General features: G+C 37.8%; 3 protein-coding genes across 17 annotated transcripts in view; 1 reads left to right on the forward strand and 2 right to left on the reverse strand.

Moving 5' to 3' along the window:
- GFM2 (GTP dependent ribosome recycling factor mitochondrial 2) overlaps positions 1–3,726 on the reverse strand; it is a 51,633-nt gene extending 47,907 nt beyond the window's left edge. For all 6 annotated transcript variants that reach the window (XM_086361088.1, XM_086361086.1, XM_086361081.1 and 3 more), the window contains exon 1: positions 3,560–3,726. The gene's annotated coding sequence lies outside the window, so the exon portion shown is untranslated. The remainder of the gene's footprint in view (positions 1–3,559) is intronic.
- A 121-nt stretch (positions 3,727–3,847) lies between these two features.
- Positions 3,848–10,986, forward strand: LOC147350550 (ribosome biogenesis protein NSA2 homolog). Its single transcript, XM_086361102.1, has 6 exons — positions 3,848–3,969; positions 5,934–6,121; positions 6,214–6,364; positions 7,652–7,831; positions 9,184–9,376; positions 10,734–10,986. Exons 1-6 carry the CDS (start codon positions 3,967–3,969, stop codon positions 10,799–10,801), a joined length of 783 nt encoding a protein of 260 aa, XP_086217228.1. The 5' UTR covers positions 3,848–3,966; the 3' UTR covers positions 10,802–10,986.
- A 1,687-nt stretch (positions 10,987–12,673) lies between these two features.
- The window catches only part of FAM169A (family with sequence similarity 169 member A), a 64,665-nt gene continuing 60,579 nt past the window's right edge, over positions 12,674–16,759 (reverse strand). For all 10 annotated transcript variants that reach the window (XM_086361090.1, XM_086361099.1, XM_086361092.1 and 7 more), the window contains one exon: positions 12,674–16,187. In XM_086361090.1, the coding sequence (XP_086217216.1) occupies positions 15,639–16,187 (549 nt within the window). In that variant the 3' untranslated portion in view covers positions 12,674–15,638. The remainder of the gene's footprint in view (positions 16,188–16,759) is intronic.

Raw genomic sequence — 16,759 nt, forward strand, 5'->3', positions numbered from 1 at the left:
TCAAACTTGAGTCTCCTGCATTACAGACAAATTCTTTACCATCTGAGCCACCAGGGAAGCCTTGCTTGGTACCCTGCAGTAAACACCGCACTTTCCTTCACAACCTGCTGTCAGTAGATGGACTTTATTGTGCTCATGCAAGTAGACCCAAGCTTGTTTTGGTAACATAAGTACTCACTAAAAGGTGTGACACCTTATGTTATGAAAAGGGAAAGTAACGAGGGAAAAAAGCTAAATATCCGTTCTACATGATCAACAAGTTACACAATCTATAAACAAAAGAATTTATAGACTATTTAAACTAAAAAAAATCAGTGGACTATCATGTCTATAAGGCTTAATACACAAAAACAGGAATCATGGGACACTAAAATACAATCACAAAATACATTAGTATGCAAGCATAAATGAAGATGTTGTTCCTGAGGATGAAGTAATGTATTAATAGGAAAAGAGATTCTAAAGCATCAAGTTAAAATAGTCTGTTTACATATGGGATTTGTTACCATACTTAGTAATTTTTCCTGAATCAGAAACTTCAATTCAGATTTGTGTCATATTCAATATTCTCAGAAAAGTATCAACTATGAATCAGGTCAATATGTTCATCACTGATTAATGTCAATCCCTACTGTCATTTTTGCTTTTTTTCTTTTTATATTGAATAGAGCACCTCAAGCTATCTAAACACTCATTTTTACCACAGGATTTACGTCACAAGTTCTAAGACGAGCTATTTATCTAAACTTTTAAAATTCATCTAGCATTTAACTTAACTGAAGAAAAAAGCTTGGGAAAAAAAAAAGCTTGCTAGAAAAAAATGCTCAGTAATTAAAGATACTCTTAAAGGTCAACTGGAAAAGTACCTTCCAATTCCTTGTTCTTCTAACATTTAGTGAAGCAACACAGGAACTGGTTATTGGAAACATGACAATGGGTAACACATGATCCCCAGCCTCAGGAAAATTGTGACCTTTAACAACCCTGTATATCAAAACAACAAACATTTCATTCATAACATCTTTTGCACGGCTTTTACTACCGTACCTGTTTCTCCTCTTGAACAAATCAATTTACAAAGCAGCTCTCACATCCTCCTGGCTTATTCTTCTAATCTTATCTATACCAATAAACACTATCAAAGTATCGTACAGATCAGGGGAATACATTGTCAAGCTTCTGACAGCCAAAATGCAAAGAGTGGCTATCTAGTATATACTTTTGGGATATGCACCAAAGTAGTGATGATACCCTTCTTGGCTACTGCCAGTTAGATAGAAAGAAATTTTTTAAAGAGAGCTTTTTGTTAACATTGATTAGTTTAGGTCATTTCTATCCCACAATCCCAGGTGAAAGTAAAAACAAATGATAAACAATGTAGCAACAACATTGCCTCTTTTTCACATAAATCAAAAGGTGACTACTGCTTAACCTCTAAAATATTTTCTATTTCTGATTCAGAAGGGAAAAGAGCATATGGCTTTGAGAAAAAAAAAAAAAAAAAGCCATGAGTTCGTAATTTAAACAAACCTATTAAAAACTTCCATGAACTGGCAGGAAGCAAAAGAAACCAACACACAAAAGTTCATACTGTATGATGACAATCATGTCAATTTAAAACAGACAAAACTAATCCGTTCTGTTCAAGTCAGGATTGTAGGTACTCTTAGAAGTGAAAAAGGCATGAGGGCGGCTTCTCATATGCAGGTCATTTCTTGATTTGGGTGCTGCTTATATGGGTATATTCAGGTTTTGAAGAATTCACTAAGAACGTTCATCTACAGTACACATTTGTCTTCATGTCACAGTTATTACACGCCAATAAAGTCTTTTAAAATAAACTTTTTAAAATACTTTTTAAAATAAACTTTTAATTATACTAGAAATGTCAAGTGGGCCTTTCACTTGTAGTGAGAAAAAGCCAACTGGACTTTAGTCAGAGGACTTGCCTGAGTTCCAAGTCTTCTATGATCTTTAATGACTAACTTCAAATCTCTGAGCCTGTCTTTTCATCTATCACATCACATGATCCACATGAGAATTCAATTCAATTAACAAGAATTTATTGTCTACCACTGTCTTCTAAGGAATGGGGTTAAAAGTAGTGAGCAAAAAAACAGCAATCCCCGCTTCATGCTGTCTCTATCCTAATCAGTGACTACAAATAAGAAAGAAAAGGAATAAAACACACAGCATCTCCTATGGTGACAGGTGCTTACAGCAAACAATTAAGCAGGAAAGGGGAACTGAGGCAGCACTAACTGTAAGTAAGGAGCTCCTACGCTGTGCTGTGCTTAGTCGCTCAGTGGTGTCTGACTCTTTGCAACTCCATGGACTGTAGTCCGCCAGGCTCCTCTGTCCATGGGGATTCTCCAGGTAAGAATACTGGAGCGGGTTGCCATACCCTCCTCTAGGGGATCTTCCCAACCCAGGGACCGAAGCCAGGTCTCCCGCATTGCAGGCGGATTTTTTACCGACTGAGCCACCAGGGAAGCCCAACAATAACGTAGTGTGTAGACTACTCTTTCTCTAGGGGATTTTCCCGACCCAGTAATACAACTGGGATCTCCTGCATTGCAGGCGGATTCTTTACCAGCTGAACTACCAGGGAAGGCCAAGGAGCTCACGGAAGGCCTCAATGTAACAGTGACCTGAATCAGGTGGGGAAGACAATACCAGGGGTAAATGTATCCCACGAAGTCTACGTAATTTACTGCACTTGAAAATATACAAATGCTAATCAGAATGAGTTCGGATTCTAAAGAAAATAAGTCACATTAGAAGATGAAGGCTTAAAAAAACTGCCTCAAATCCATGCTCTGAGACTTTGGAAGACGAATAACTGAATGACTTTCCAGACGTAATTAAAGAAACTTCAGAGACCATGCTTTACAACGTAAAACGGGCACTTTCTTTGGAACCACTAGAGAACGACGAAATGCAAATTCACACCGCCCTGTGCACCAAAAGGCCTCACGAATTTCAAAAATTAGACAGGACGCTGTCTTTCTTTTCTGACAGTCGTTGCTGTTGCTGCTGCTAAGTCGCTTCAGTCGTGTCCGACTCTGTGCGACCCCATAGACGGTAGCCCACTAGGCTCCCCCGTCCCTGGGATTCTCCAGGCAAGAACACTGGAGTGGGTTGCCATTTCCTTCTCCAGTGCATGAAAGTGAGAAGTGAAAGTGAAGTCGCTCAGTCGTGTCCGACTCTAGCGACCCCATGGACTGCAGCCCACCAGGCTCCTCCGTCCATGGGATTTTCCAGGCAAGAGTACTGGAGTGGGGTGCCATTGAGGCCCAGTAATTTTACTTTCCCTCTACAGTAAGTTTTCATGCCTCCGCATCCTTCTCAGTCGTGCACACATTACACACGGAGACAGGAACAAAGACCAGTCGCTCTCGCCAGAGGGAGAGAAAGGCCCACACCTGGGCGAACACCGAGGTGAGGGGGCGGGAGATTGCGGTCCTCGTGTCTGCCTGGCTATAGCATCCTGGAAGGCCTCCAGTGAACTGCGTGGTCCAAGGCACGAGGGAGCCGCACGGCGCGGCCCGGTACCTACCCGGCACTCGGTCGCATCTGGAAGCCGTCTTTTTCCCGCCCGGCTGGTGGGAGCCGAGGTGCCGGCCGCAACCAAAGATGCAAAAGTGTTACGGCCTGTCTCCGAGGGCGCCCTACCGGTGAGCTGAACCTAAATCTGTTTCTCTTGGCCTCAGTCGGCGCCGCACTCCGCCACTTCCGGCAGCGCCCCACTCAAAGGCTGCCGGCTAGCAACTTCCGCCCTCTTAGCTGAAAGTGGAGAAAGGAAGCTCGGAACGGTTGCGTCGCGGATTTTCTGGAGCACGTCGTTAGAATAGACCCTTTCCTGTCGCGGGTGGTGCGGAGTTGGCTCGTTGGTCTCTGAGAGCCGAAAATTGAGAGCTTCTTCGCGCCGCGGAGACTGCACCGGGCGGCTCGGCAGCCGTCACCATGGTGAGGAGGTCACCTCGGGAGCTCGGGATCTAGGGCGTCGGAGGTGGCGGGGCCTGGGGTCCCATGGGCGCCTGGGCTGGCGGTGAGGGAGGATAGGCGGAAGTAAGGTGCTGCTGAGGGAATGAGGGTGGACTCCGTGGGGTGCGCTCTTGCTCAGTCGTGTCCGACTCTTTGCGACCCAGTGGACTGCAGCACGCTAGGCTTTCCTGTCCTTCACCAACTCCCGGAGCTTGGTCAAACTCCTTTCCCTTGAGTCGGCGATGCCATCCAACCGTCTCGTCCTCTGTCGCTCTCTTCTCCTGCCTTCAGTTTGTCTCAGCATCAGGGTCTTTTCTAATGAGTCAGTTTTTCGCATCAGGTGGCCAAAGTATTGGAGTTTCAGCTTCAGCATCAGTCCTTCCAATGATTATTCAGGAGTGATCTCCTTTAGGATGGACTGGTTGGATCTCCTTGTTGTCCAAGAGACTCTCAAGAGTCTTCTCCAACACCACAGTTCAAAAGCATTAATTCTTCGGCGCTTAGCCTTCTTTATGGTCCAACTTTCACATCCATAGTGTGGAGTCAAAATAACCTCACTTTTGGTCGATGGAGTGGATTATTTGCCTGAGCACAGGCTTTTGGAGTCAGACAGGTTTCACTCTGCTGAATTCCTGACTTCACTTAAAGTTGTGTGGCCATCAGTTCCAGATCCTAGTGATAACTGTACACTAGTCTTTAATCCCACATCAGTCCTCATCTCAGCTGAGGAAACTGAAGGTATGCCCTGCTGAGGGCCAAGCAGCTGGACGTACAGCCCAGATCTGACTGCCAGATCTTTTGTCTTTCTACTACGAGCCTAATCTGTGTTTCTGTGCGAGGTGGCAAATCCACATACCCTTTTCACGGTTGCTGCCAAGTTTATGTGATAGCAATTGAAAACACCACACAATACAAAGTAACTTGTTGATTGTTACACTTAGAATTATTTTCCGTGTTGTTGGAGTTGGCCTCACACCATTGTTTTATTTTTGTAATCTTAAAATACAAATAGACTGGGTCCGTACGTTTATAAATAAAACTGGCATATAAAATAAAACAGGCGCTTAAGAAGCAAAAGAGGACCCCATACATTGCTAATGAAACGAAAAATAGTACAGCCGCCTTGAAAACAGTTTGGCATATGTCAGAACAAAGACGTCTGGGTACACGTTTATTCAATGAAAACTGGAAACAAGCTAAATATTCGTCAACTGGTAAATGAGTAAACAAACGGTGGTAAAAATAAAATGACTACTTGTCGAATTGAAGTATGGATTCATGCAGCAATGTAGGGGAATCTCAAAAGCCTTATGCTAAGTGAAAGAAGCTGGATGCAAAGGGTTGCATTCTGCAGATTCCATTTACTTTCATTCTGGGAAAGGCAAAACTAGAACAACAGATGCCAGGTTGGAGGTGGAAAAAGATGATTTACTTCAAAGTGACACACAGCTTTCTGGGGTGTTGGAAATATTCTTATTTTGACTGTGGTTACAGAGCTGTATAGCTTGTGAAAACTTACAACTCTAAACCTACATATACATATCTTTATATGTGTGTAAATTATTCTTTAATAAAACTGGATAAATTTTAAATTTTTTAAATAAGTATGAATGATGATTATATTGAAAACCCAGATATGGATGTTCAGAAAGAGCGATTCTAGAATCAGATCGTCTCTTTTGTGGTCCAGTGGATTTTGGACAGTTCTCTTCAATGAACTTTCACTGAGTTTATTACAGAAGTAAATCCTGACACCTCATATCATCCAGGATTAAAATTTATTTAACTTACATCACATGATTAGGCTTAATAGTGCAAGAGTTATTTAATCAAGTGAGCAGTGGATGATATACAATGATCTATACTTCATATGCTGCTCACAAGAAAGTATTTTAGAATAATTCTGTCAGTTTTTTTTTTTTTAAACACTTCTTGCATTGTTATAGCCACAAAATGAATATATTGAGTTACACCGTAAGCGCTATGGATATCGTTTGGATTACCATGAGAAAAAGAGAAAGAAGGAAGGTCGAGAGGCTCATGAACGTTCAAAGAAGGCAAAAAAGATGATTGGTCTGAAAGCTAAGCTCTACCATAAACAGCGCCATGCTGAGAAAATACAAATGAAAAAGACGTAAGTACCATTTATTTGTTGTACCAAGTTAAATGTCTTTTGAGTATTAGTTGTTAAAACTGATAATCTTGAGTCTTTCTCATTCTTGGTAGTATTAAGATGCATGAAAAGAGAAACACCAAACAGAAGAATGATGAAAAGACTCCACAAGGAGCAGTACCTGCATATCTACTGGACCGAGAGGGACAGTCTCGAGCTAAAGTACTTTCCAATATGATTAAACAGAAACGAAAAGAGAAAGCGGTAAGCAGTAAAAAACTGGTCTTTATTTTTGTTGTTGTTGTTCAGGAGAATTACTTAAATTCATATTTGAGGTTCTTAGTTTCTTCAGTTAAATGGAAAAATAAAGTCCAACTGTTACCATTATTTAGATGTTGAAGTCTTTCATATAAAATGTTTTAGTAATAAAAAAGGTTTGTTTTCTTACCATGAGAACATTCAGAAGGATTTAATTTTTTTTTTTAAGAATGTCATGCATCTTTAGTTTTTAAAAATTATTTAAGGTAATTCCCTGCCGATCCAGTGGTTAGGACTCTGCACTTCCCCTGCAAGGGGCACAAGTTCAGTCCCTGGTCAGGGAACTAAGATCCCGCACATCATGGGCAGAAAAAAGAAATTATTTAAAACAGCTTCTTATACTTGACAGCTCCTAATGTTGTGGTGTTATAGAGAGGGATACAACTGCTTATTGTTTTTGTTGCTTTGCAGTGCCAAAACTGGTTAAAAAGTAGAGTAGTGGAAAGCATCCTAAGTGATTTGACTCATATAAAAATTCAGAAATTAAAAAGAAAAAAAAAAAAAAAAAACTTCTGGCTTGTCTTTAGTGTCAGATTCGGCTAAATTTTGCTAAAAGCCGAGGAAAAGACATAGATACTATTTTTAAACACCTGTGGATAGAGTGACAAATGTAGGTAGCAGCAGAATATGCAGTATCTGTATTTAAAGAACTGACAGTCTCCAGATTTGATCTGTAAAATCTTACTGCTTTTTTTGGTATGTATCAAAATTGGAACCGTAGAACTTCACCAAATTTTAGAGACTATCTACTTAACCTCTCTTCATTTTACAGATGAGACTGGAGTCCAGGAGTTTTGTGAATCAGTTTTCACAGGCACTTATTTATGAAATGCTGTAGGGTTTGTACTTCATAAATAGGCCCAGAATTCTTTCTGCTGCCTTGCGCTGCTTCCATTCCCCCGCCCCCGACAGAATCTACATTCTAAGGAGGTACAAAATATGGAGTGATGATTTTGTCTTACTAATAATATTATCTAAAAATCCATTCAGGGTAGAAATAGGGAGATAAGAGATGGAGACAGTCTTCCAGTTTTACAGTATAAACTATTTAGCAGTAAACTTAACTAGTGCCAATTAACTTTAGGCTTCTTGAGGACACAGTGTAGATCTCTAGAAAAATATCGTTGCTTAAGCAAAAAAAGTGAATCTACAACTTTGTACAACTAAAAAATACTGGACGTTTTATTCTCATTCTCTTTTACTAATATAAATTTTAATTGTGATCTGTTTTAGGGAAAATGGGAGGTCCCTCTGCCTAAAGTTCGTGCCCAGGGAGAAACAGAAGTATTAAAAGTTATTCGAACAGGAAAGAGAAAGAAGAAAGCCTGGAAGAGGATGGTTACTAAAGTCTGTTTTGTTGGAGATGGCTTTACTCGAAAACCACCTAAATATGAAAGATTCATTAGGCCAATGGTAAGACCCTGTTAAGAGTGCAGTGGCTTAAAGATCGGTTCCTATGGTAAACCAGATAATTTCCTAAAATTCCTAAAACTGGTATAACAAAAAAAACATATTGAAAGATGTTTTTAAGCTGATGATAGGTATTGTTTTGCACTTTCCCACTACTGTCAAGAATCTTTGGCTTCGTAGGAGATTTGAAATGAAAAAGAATTCTCATTACAAAGGTTGTCAGTGAATCTGGACTTGTAAACATGACAGAGACTTCCCTGAAGTTCCAGTGGTTAAGACTTAGTGCTTGCAATGCAGGGGACACAGGTTTGATTCCTGGATGGGGAACTGAAATCCCACAAGCTACATGGTGTGGGAAAAAAAAAAAAATTAGAATCTTCATTACCACACAGTCATTTTACTCATTCATCAAATGATCTACTATATGCCCGACACTTGTCTTTGAGAATAGTTAGAAAATTGGAGGATTGTTTTTTCAAGAGTCAATTCCAGTTTAGTAAGAGAAGTATCAGTGCCTTTGAAAGTATTTACTTAATATGTAGTCATTGACAAAAGAGAGTATTAAAATGGGCCTTCAGTTTCTGTTGACAGCAGTAATGGCCAAACTCAATCTCCTTCTCTCCTCCCCTAATATATTTTTGCAGAATGCCTTTAAACAGAACGAATTCATCTCCCAACTAGACACCAGCCTGCTTAGAAAAACAAAGAATCAGAGGGGAAAGTTGGCAGTATTACTCTAGCTCTCAACCTGAAGTCATTTTCAATGAAATAAAATGTTGCCTAACAGCCGGCTTATATAAAGTTCTATTGGAACATAGCCATGCCCATTTATTTACATATTGTCTACGGCTCTAGGTGACTCTGGTCTCTGTCTTCTCTGGGCTGTCTGCTGACCAGTATTAACCATCAATGCAGAGAGCTGACAGTCTTTTTCACCAAGGAAGGTGGCTGAGGTATCCTCACACTATTTAGCCTGGGAACAAGTTATTTAACCTGCTGGTCCTTGTTTTATCTTTTTTAAGTAGCGGGAGTTGTTAAGGCTGTCGTGCTGAAATGCACAGTCTGTGAGCTCTGGCACAGTGCCTGGCATGTCTCAGGCCCTCAGGAAGTATACACAGCTGGACAGCTGTTCCATGGTGAAAACTTTTTAGGAGTATGTGTTTGAATTTTTCCTCACATATTTTTCTGTAACTATCAGATAAGTTGTCTATAGAATTAATTATATTTTCTCTGATGCCTTAAGATGAGATAATATTCAATCCTTTTTGGAGTGGGGTGGGGAGACAATTGGAAAAGATAAGCAAAAAGAATCAATATTCATCATTAACATCTTTAACTTGTGTTTGGCTTACTAGGGATTACGTTTCAAGAAGGCTCATGTAACACATCCTGAACTGAAAGCCACCTTTTGCTTGCCAATACTTGGTGTAAAGAAGAATCCCTCATCCCCACTATATACAACTTTGGGCGTTATTACCAAAGGAACCGTCATTGAGGTGAACGTGAGCGAGTTGGGCCTTGTAACACAAGGAGGCAAAGTCATCTGGGGTAAGTCCAATTTGAATATGGGGTTCTTGGTGTTATAATCCTAAAATAGACATTTTTAAGTTGACATGAAATATGCAGCAGATTTTAGTGCAGTTAAACTTGATGTGAATAATACTTAGAAAATGTGAATGTTCTTAATTTACTGGTTTCGGTTACATAAACTACATTGCTAGATATTTTTGGTTGCTTTTTGTTTAAAAAGGTATTATTAGAAAAGATGGTAAGTTACAGTTGAAAAATACTGGAAGAAAATAAACTAACCACAAACGGGAAGGGAGGCATACATCAAATATATAGCTACACTACTTAAGTGACAATTACAAATTAAAATATGTCATATGTAACAATTTTAAATTCTTTTTTTCTTCATTTTCTTAGTTTTCTGCTTTCAGTACCCAGGTATTTCTAAACTTTAATGTTCTTTGAAAGGGAAGAATACAGTGTATAGCTTATTGATTCAATCTTCATGAGTCATTGGCATATACTTCATGTTGACTAGAATTTAAAGTGAGTTAATAAAACTAAGCATTTTTTGGCTACTGGTTAGCCACAGTATTATGCTGAGAAGGTATTTTTCTTTAGTTCTTTTTCAATAGTTTTTACCCAAAATTAACATTGAAGTTTTAACAAATGCTTTTTTTGGCATCTGTGAAGGTGATCATACTTTTCCCTCTGAAATATTTATGGAATTAAACTGATGTATTAATAGTCTTCCTAGTAATAAACCATAATGTATTTTTAGAATGTACCTTCCTTGGTCATGATGCATTGTTCTTTTAATATTCAAATGATTCAGGTTTTTAAAGTTTAATTTAGGATTATCTTTTCTGTGATTTTAAGTAAGATACTTTTATTTTCTATGTTATCTTAGTTGGGTTTTTGTGTCTGTATAATGCTAGGTCAAAGGAAAGAACCAAGATAGTTTACTTTTTCTATGGTTTAGAGAAATTTTTTTGAACACTAAAAGGTTCACTTCTCCTGCAGGTTTTCTAATGGATTTGCAAAAGTGCATTATTTCCTACCTTGCTCCTGGTACAGACCAGGTGCCAGTAACCTGCAGCTTGCAGGGCTGCCGCTGTTATTGGAATACAAAACCAAAATAGGTTGTTAAGTTGATTTGAAACTTAGTTAATAATATTTGATACTTTTTCCAGTAAGAATTGTGTGGAAAAGCAGTGCTCAGGTCAACCCACAAAGGCATGTTAAGTGATTTCATTTTATAAAATCTCATGTAATACCACAGTTGTTCACTTTTTTTCTTTCTTAAAAGTGATGATTGTAAATATTTTAAGCAAAGATCGTATGTATTCTTTTTTATTAGCTAACATCCCTCACTGTTCTGTTTTGTTTCTCTTAGGAAAATATGCCCAGGTTACCAATAATCCTGAAAATGATGGATGCATAAATGCAGTCTTACTGGTTTGACAGCAGTTACATGCAAATAACTCCTTATAATTACTGAAGACTACACACCAATTGGGAAACCGTTACTCTGATATTTCTGAATACTACCAACCAACCTTACATGTTGTCTTCAGTCAAAGAAAACTATTTATTCTACTGTTTTAAAAAAGAAAAAAGCCAACATTAAAATGATCTAGTTTTACAAACTGGTCTTTTGCATCTGTTTAGCGTTTAAATGTTCATAAAAATCAATTGATTAAAAAATATTATAGAAATATCTTACTTCAACAGTATTTGCATTAATGAGTGGTACTATGCAGTGCAGACCTGTCATTTAAAAAAAGGAAAAGCCAGTATAGCTGAAAATACCTTTTATCATAAAGGTTAGTGCACATTTAAATGTGAAGAATAGGCCAAGCAACTTTGTCATGTCTAAGACCTTACCTTAGGTCTTCTCCTCACTGTAGATTATTAATCCAAAGACATGCAGCATTAACACATTTTAATGAAAATACTTTAAAAGTGTACGAGAGATGGCACATTACACTATAAAGTTCAAAAGAATGATAGTAAGTCAGAGAATTAGTATCTTAAACATTTTTCCCTTCCCATTCATCATATATAATACCGTATACTTGGAACTATATTTTCTACTCAAGACGCATAAAAAAAATAAACCAAAATGTTTATACTTTTAGCATTGTCTATATTCTAAACTTAGGGTCAGTTCAATTCAGTTCAGTCGCTCAGTCGTGTCTGAGTTGGTGTCCATCACCAACTCCTGGAGTTCACTCAAACTCAACGTCCATCGAGTCGGTGATGCCATCCAGCCATCTCATCCTCTGTCGTCCCCTTTTCTTCCTGCCCCCAATCGCTCCCAGCATCAGTCTTTTCCAATGAGTCAACTCTTCGCATGAGGTGGCCAAAGTACTAGAGTTTCTTAGGGTAGCATATTTATATTTTTAGAATGGTAAAAATTAAGTAATTCCAGATAAAATAGTTTTTAAAAGACTGCACTAATGCCCTTAAAAGGAAATAAATATATTTGCAGTTACTTAGATAATATTAAGAAGGTCATGTTTTAGTCAAAAGCACATCTGTGATCTGAGTATGTTTGTGACTGAGCTTTAGTGTGTTTATATATTGTATTAATTTATAATCACATTAATTTTTTTCAATTCTGTTTATTTTTTTTAAAGTCTGTCTTGAAAGTACAACCATTGTGATTAATTGTGGCTTTAACAAAATCAGTGTAAACAAATCCAGTATCTAAACACATCTTCACCAATGAAATTAGGGAAAAGGGAAGGTATTTCAAAACATAGACAATCACAAAATATAGGTTTAATTACTACTGTTAAAATTGGAAAAAAAAAAAAACAAACTACCAAGAAAACAAACATAAGTACTTGAGTAAGTCTTGCTATTCCAAAGAATGTAACATCTTTCCTAAGTTCTATAAGCAGTAGGTAGAAGTTCTGGAACACACAAACACTTAGGAAAAGAAAGGCTAGTTCCTTGGGAATGACTATCCAGTATGATACAATTACTTCAGGATAACATAAGAGGAACCTACCTTACAATCAGATTTTAACAAATGATTTTGCCACTAATAGAAATGGGGAATGAGTGAATGACAAGTTTTGCAGGGTGAAACAAAATAGACTAAAGGTAAGCACTGGATACAGAGCTGAGGTTTGCTTATTTTTCACAACCAAAAATAAGCAAGTTAACGATCTTGTACAAATAAAGCTTGATACTAAGTATGTGAAGAGAAGCATAAACATTATTAACTAGCCACACCCATGGAAGGCTGGGTTAACACCTTAAACACAGTACCGCCACTAGTGGGCAAACAAGGCAGAATGTCTAAAATACTGTTACACAGATGAGTCATGTTAGTATAAATTCTTTATTTACATTAAGATCTGTCTCAGTTTGCTGGTGTGACCAAACCTTAGAAGGTAATCCCTAAGGGTAAAGCAGAATGTAAGAGCAGATATTCAGGTACCAGATAAACGCTCAACTTGATGCAATCATAAACCTTCAAAATATTTTTCTAAAGTCACTGAAACCATTTTAGGTGGTGTTCTGGTGGTCAGTTAAAAGTGAACCATTAATCACTAGTAGTTTTTATCCTTGCCATAATTCTCTGCACTGAGTGGAAACACCATGAATATAGACACATTTTAAGTAGTAGAAGATTGACATTCTGTCATGCTATTTTTGATTTTATAAAAAAATCATAATAGACCCTCTCTCTCAAAAGTTGTAGAGGAACTTTATAATAAATTCTTAAATATATTTCTGTGATGTCTAGCAATAAACTTGAAAGTAGGACTAAAATGTTGCTAATAACTGTCTGCTTTATATTACACAAGGAAATATATATGTATTTACACAAACTGCAGTGAACTCCCTTCTCCACACATAAGACTTCTAAACAGAAAAAAGCAGTTCACAAAGAACTCTAAGAATGTGACTGGACACTCAACTACCTGGTTGAAATCAGATTTCAGTCCTCTGTAATTCTGTTTTTCTAATGCCTTTTGCAAAAACTACAAGTAATCTGATTAAGTTTTATTTAGAGTCCTAACTGAGGATAAATTTTGTTATAAATTCTACACTTACTCACTGAGCATAGAACTCATTGTTACTGAACATGAAAGTTAGGTTTTCTCCCTGTGAGTTAGATTTTTTCCATGTGACTTAACTTTTTTCCCTCTGCTATCTATAAACTCCAAAATACCATTTTCTGTCAGAGATAATATGTGACAGAATTTTTCTTGTGTGAACAAAAATTCTGAAACTTGATTAAAATGCGCTTATGGTTTAAGAATAAACCAAACAAGTTTAAGTATAAATTTATACAGCGAGTCCTTAGTGATCACATATGAATATCCATTTCTTTTCTGTAAACTCAGCAACTATATTCACACATCAAAAGATGTCAGTGAGCTCAGTCTTAAACTACATCTTGTTAAAGAAAACTATTTTAAAGAACAATGAAGAATCCAAGTTAAAAAAAGGTAAATGTTAGGTTTTTAAATCTGTTTTAAGAAATTAAAAATGGAAAGGTTTAAGAATTTACTGAATCTATTTCCCTAACTGTGGTATTAACAAAAATTTCTCACAAAATGTATAAAATAGCATAAACATTCAATACGTACACTAGCATTCGTCACTTATTCTTTCACTTGACTAGCATTTGTTAAGAAAACAAATGGCCAAAGTGCTTAATTTTCATTTAGAATGGAATAATCTGGGCTAACTCTGACCATAATATTAAAGAAAATGGAGGGGACACAGTACTCAAATTTTTACATGAATAAGGAGGGTTTGCTATTTTGCCTACTGAAGATTTTACCTCAACTTTAAATCTTCCTAAAATGCCAACAGCCCAAAATAAAATTTAGTATCACCTAACTGTAGACTGAATAAACCTTCAACATCAATACTTGACACCTCAAATAATGACACAAAACCATAACACTTTTCATGTAAGGACCAAGCAGTTTTAAAAACAATCTAAATGGTCTCAAAGCATTCTCAAACTTGAATGAAAATTTGAGCACACGTAATACTTTCAAAGAATAGGACTGTTTTAAGACTCTCTTTGGATTTGAATGACCATTTTGTTCACTTTTAAATAAATTACTATACAAAAATAAACAACTGAGGGTGTGTTTTTAAATTTTTTGTTTTTGGTTTTCCCAGGCAAAGGCCTTTGCTATGGCAACACAATGTACACACAGGCTAGCCTGTAACTTCTCTGCACAGAACAAATCAAGGGTGAGCAAGCTCACAGGGACTAGACTCTTGCAACTACGGCTCCCAGGGCCACTCACTCCTGCCATCTAGGCCTACGACTGGGGCGCAGTTCTAAACTTACCAAAAATGGAAGCCAAGGGCACAAGCTGGTAGGCAGGCAGAGAGATCTTTGGACAGGAGTCACTCCGTCAGTTAGGGAAGTGGACAAAAGCTGAGGGGAATATAAACAAGATTCTAGAATAAAGGCAGTGTCAGGATTAAGGAGAACCCTTTAGGAAGGGTTCTCATACTTCTGAAGTATACATGTTAATTGGGTGAGAACAAAAATACAACCCCCAGCTTCAAAAGAAATTTTAAATAATTATGCTAGTGCCTACACACTAGAGTTAAATCCGGAGCAGATTAACAGATAACATCTGTTAATATCAGATGTTATCAAGAGTGAAGTGGAAACAGATTATGTTTGTATTTCTCCACAGACAAGTCAAAGGAAGAAACTGCACCTACAATCAAGAACTAAGAGGTCAAAAATACCACCTTCGAAAACCTCTGACCATAAATTGCTGAATTTGTGCTCTCATTTGAAGTTACTTTGACCCTAATTTACTGATCTTTTTGTTTAAGCATGCCTAGTTTTAAAAAATGGTGATTAGTTTTGAAATTTAAGATAAAACTTCTAGAACCTTCACCAAGATTACTATTAAAACCCTTAGTATAAAAGATGTCTGTGATCCTTACAATTGATGGAAGCCCTACTACTTTCATAGTTTTTAAATTTCTATTTTCTGAAATAATAATGGTCAGATATCTCCAACTGCTAAAGAAAATACAGTATGATCTGGTTTCCCCAAATTGAAACATGGTTAATAGAAATTAAAAAAAAATTGTATTTACACAAAAATAGCCTGAAAAAAAGAATAGTGAATCCTAGGATCTACTGGGGAGGGAAAAGCAGCATCATAAATAAGTTCAACTTGAAAATTTGGAATTTTTGTCCTGTGCCCCATGCTATTTATTAATCGCCGTATTTTAAAAACAACAATTTTATTACAAAGAAGAGGTTTTATCATCTGCATTTCTTCCTCATTCAGGTCAGCTTGGCTTTCTTCTTTGCGGGTCCTTTATGCCCTTTGGCCTTTCTTCTCAAATTCCGCCTGTCAACCACAGGCACTTCCACTTCTATCTCCTCGGAGCTGCTGTCCACAGTCTTTTCTGTTGATTGTGTCAACTGATCCAGTTGCTCAGAAGATGCTTCAGACTGCTCCTCTGACAGGTTCTTCTGTCCTGCATTCTGTGAAAACGGCACATCTTCAAGTTCAACCTCTATCAGAGAGCTCTGAGGCAGAGCTGCAGATGATTCCTGGGGCTCGGCAACCCCCTCCTCACCCTGGTCTTCCAATGAGGCAGTAGTGTTGGGTGACACATTTTCAGGGATCGATTCCTCAGAAAATTCAGCAATCACAGAGTTTGGAAAAGCGCTGTCAGACCGGTCTTCATTTGGGATAGTAGCCACATTGTCTGAACTCCCAAAATGTGCTTTCTTTCTTGAAACTAGAGGCAGCTTCTCTTCGGTGTGCCCCTTGTCATCAGACGGACCTTCATCTAGCAACGTTTCTGAGTCAGTTGCATGTGAAGTCTAAAAACAAAAAATCCAGTGAACAACTTTTGTAATAAAGTTCTTACAAAAATTATTCTCAGGCACTAATATGCAACGACCCTGAACCACATTTTAAAGAATTTAGGACTCACTACTTTTGTCAATCATGTGCACATATTCTCTGAATATAGCTCAATTTCTTAAAAACTGTATTACATGATAATTTGGATTCATTAAGTGCTTGCTTTAAAGATGCAATTAAAGTAATGATTTTACCTCAAAAAGTATTTAAGGCTCTTAAACTTTCCATCAAGATTCTTCAAAACCATGAATCAACTCAAAAGTGTTTAGTTTCTTGATGTTACTGAAGCCAGAACCAAGAATCCTGGGACTTGACACTGTGCTACCCCACTGGGTTTGACTATTAGCTGATGGATGGGGTTTCCCAGGCGGTGCTAGCCATAAAGAACCCACCAGCCTGTGCAGGAGATGTAAGAGATGCGGGTTCGATCCCTGCGTCAGGAAGATCTCCTGGAAGAGGGCTGGCAACGCACTCCAATATGCTTGCCTGGAGAATCCCACGATCAGAGGAGCCCAATGGGCTACGGTCC

The sequence above is a fragment of the Bos grunniens genome, chromosome 20 (genome assembly GCF_055505025.1).
Source record: "Bos grunniens cultivar Pamir isolate PY7600 chromosome 20, Bosgru_T2T1.0, whole genome shotgun sequence".
NCBI classification, from domain to species: Eukaryota; Metazoa; Chordata; class Mammalia; order Artiodactyla; family Bovidae; genus Bos; species Bos grunniens.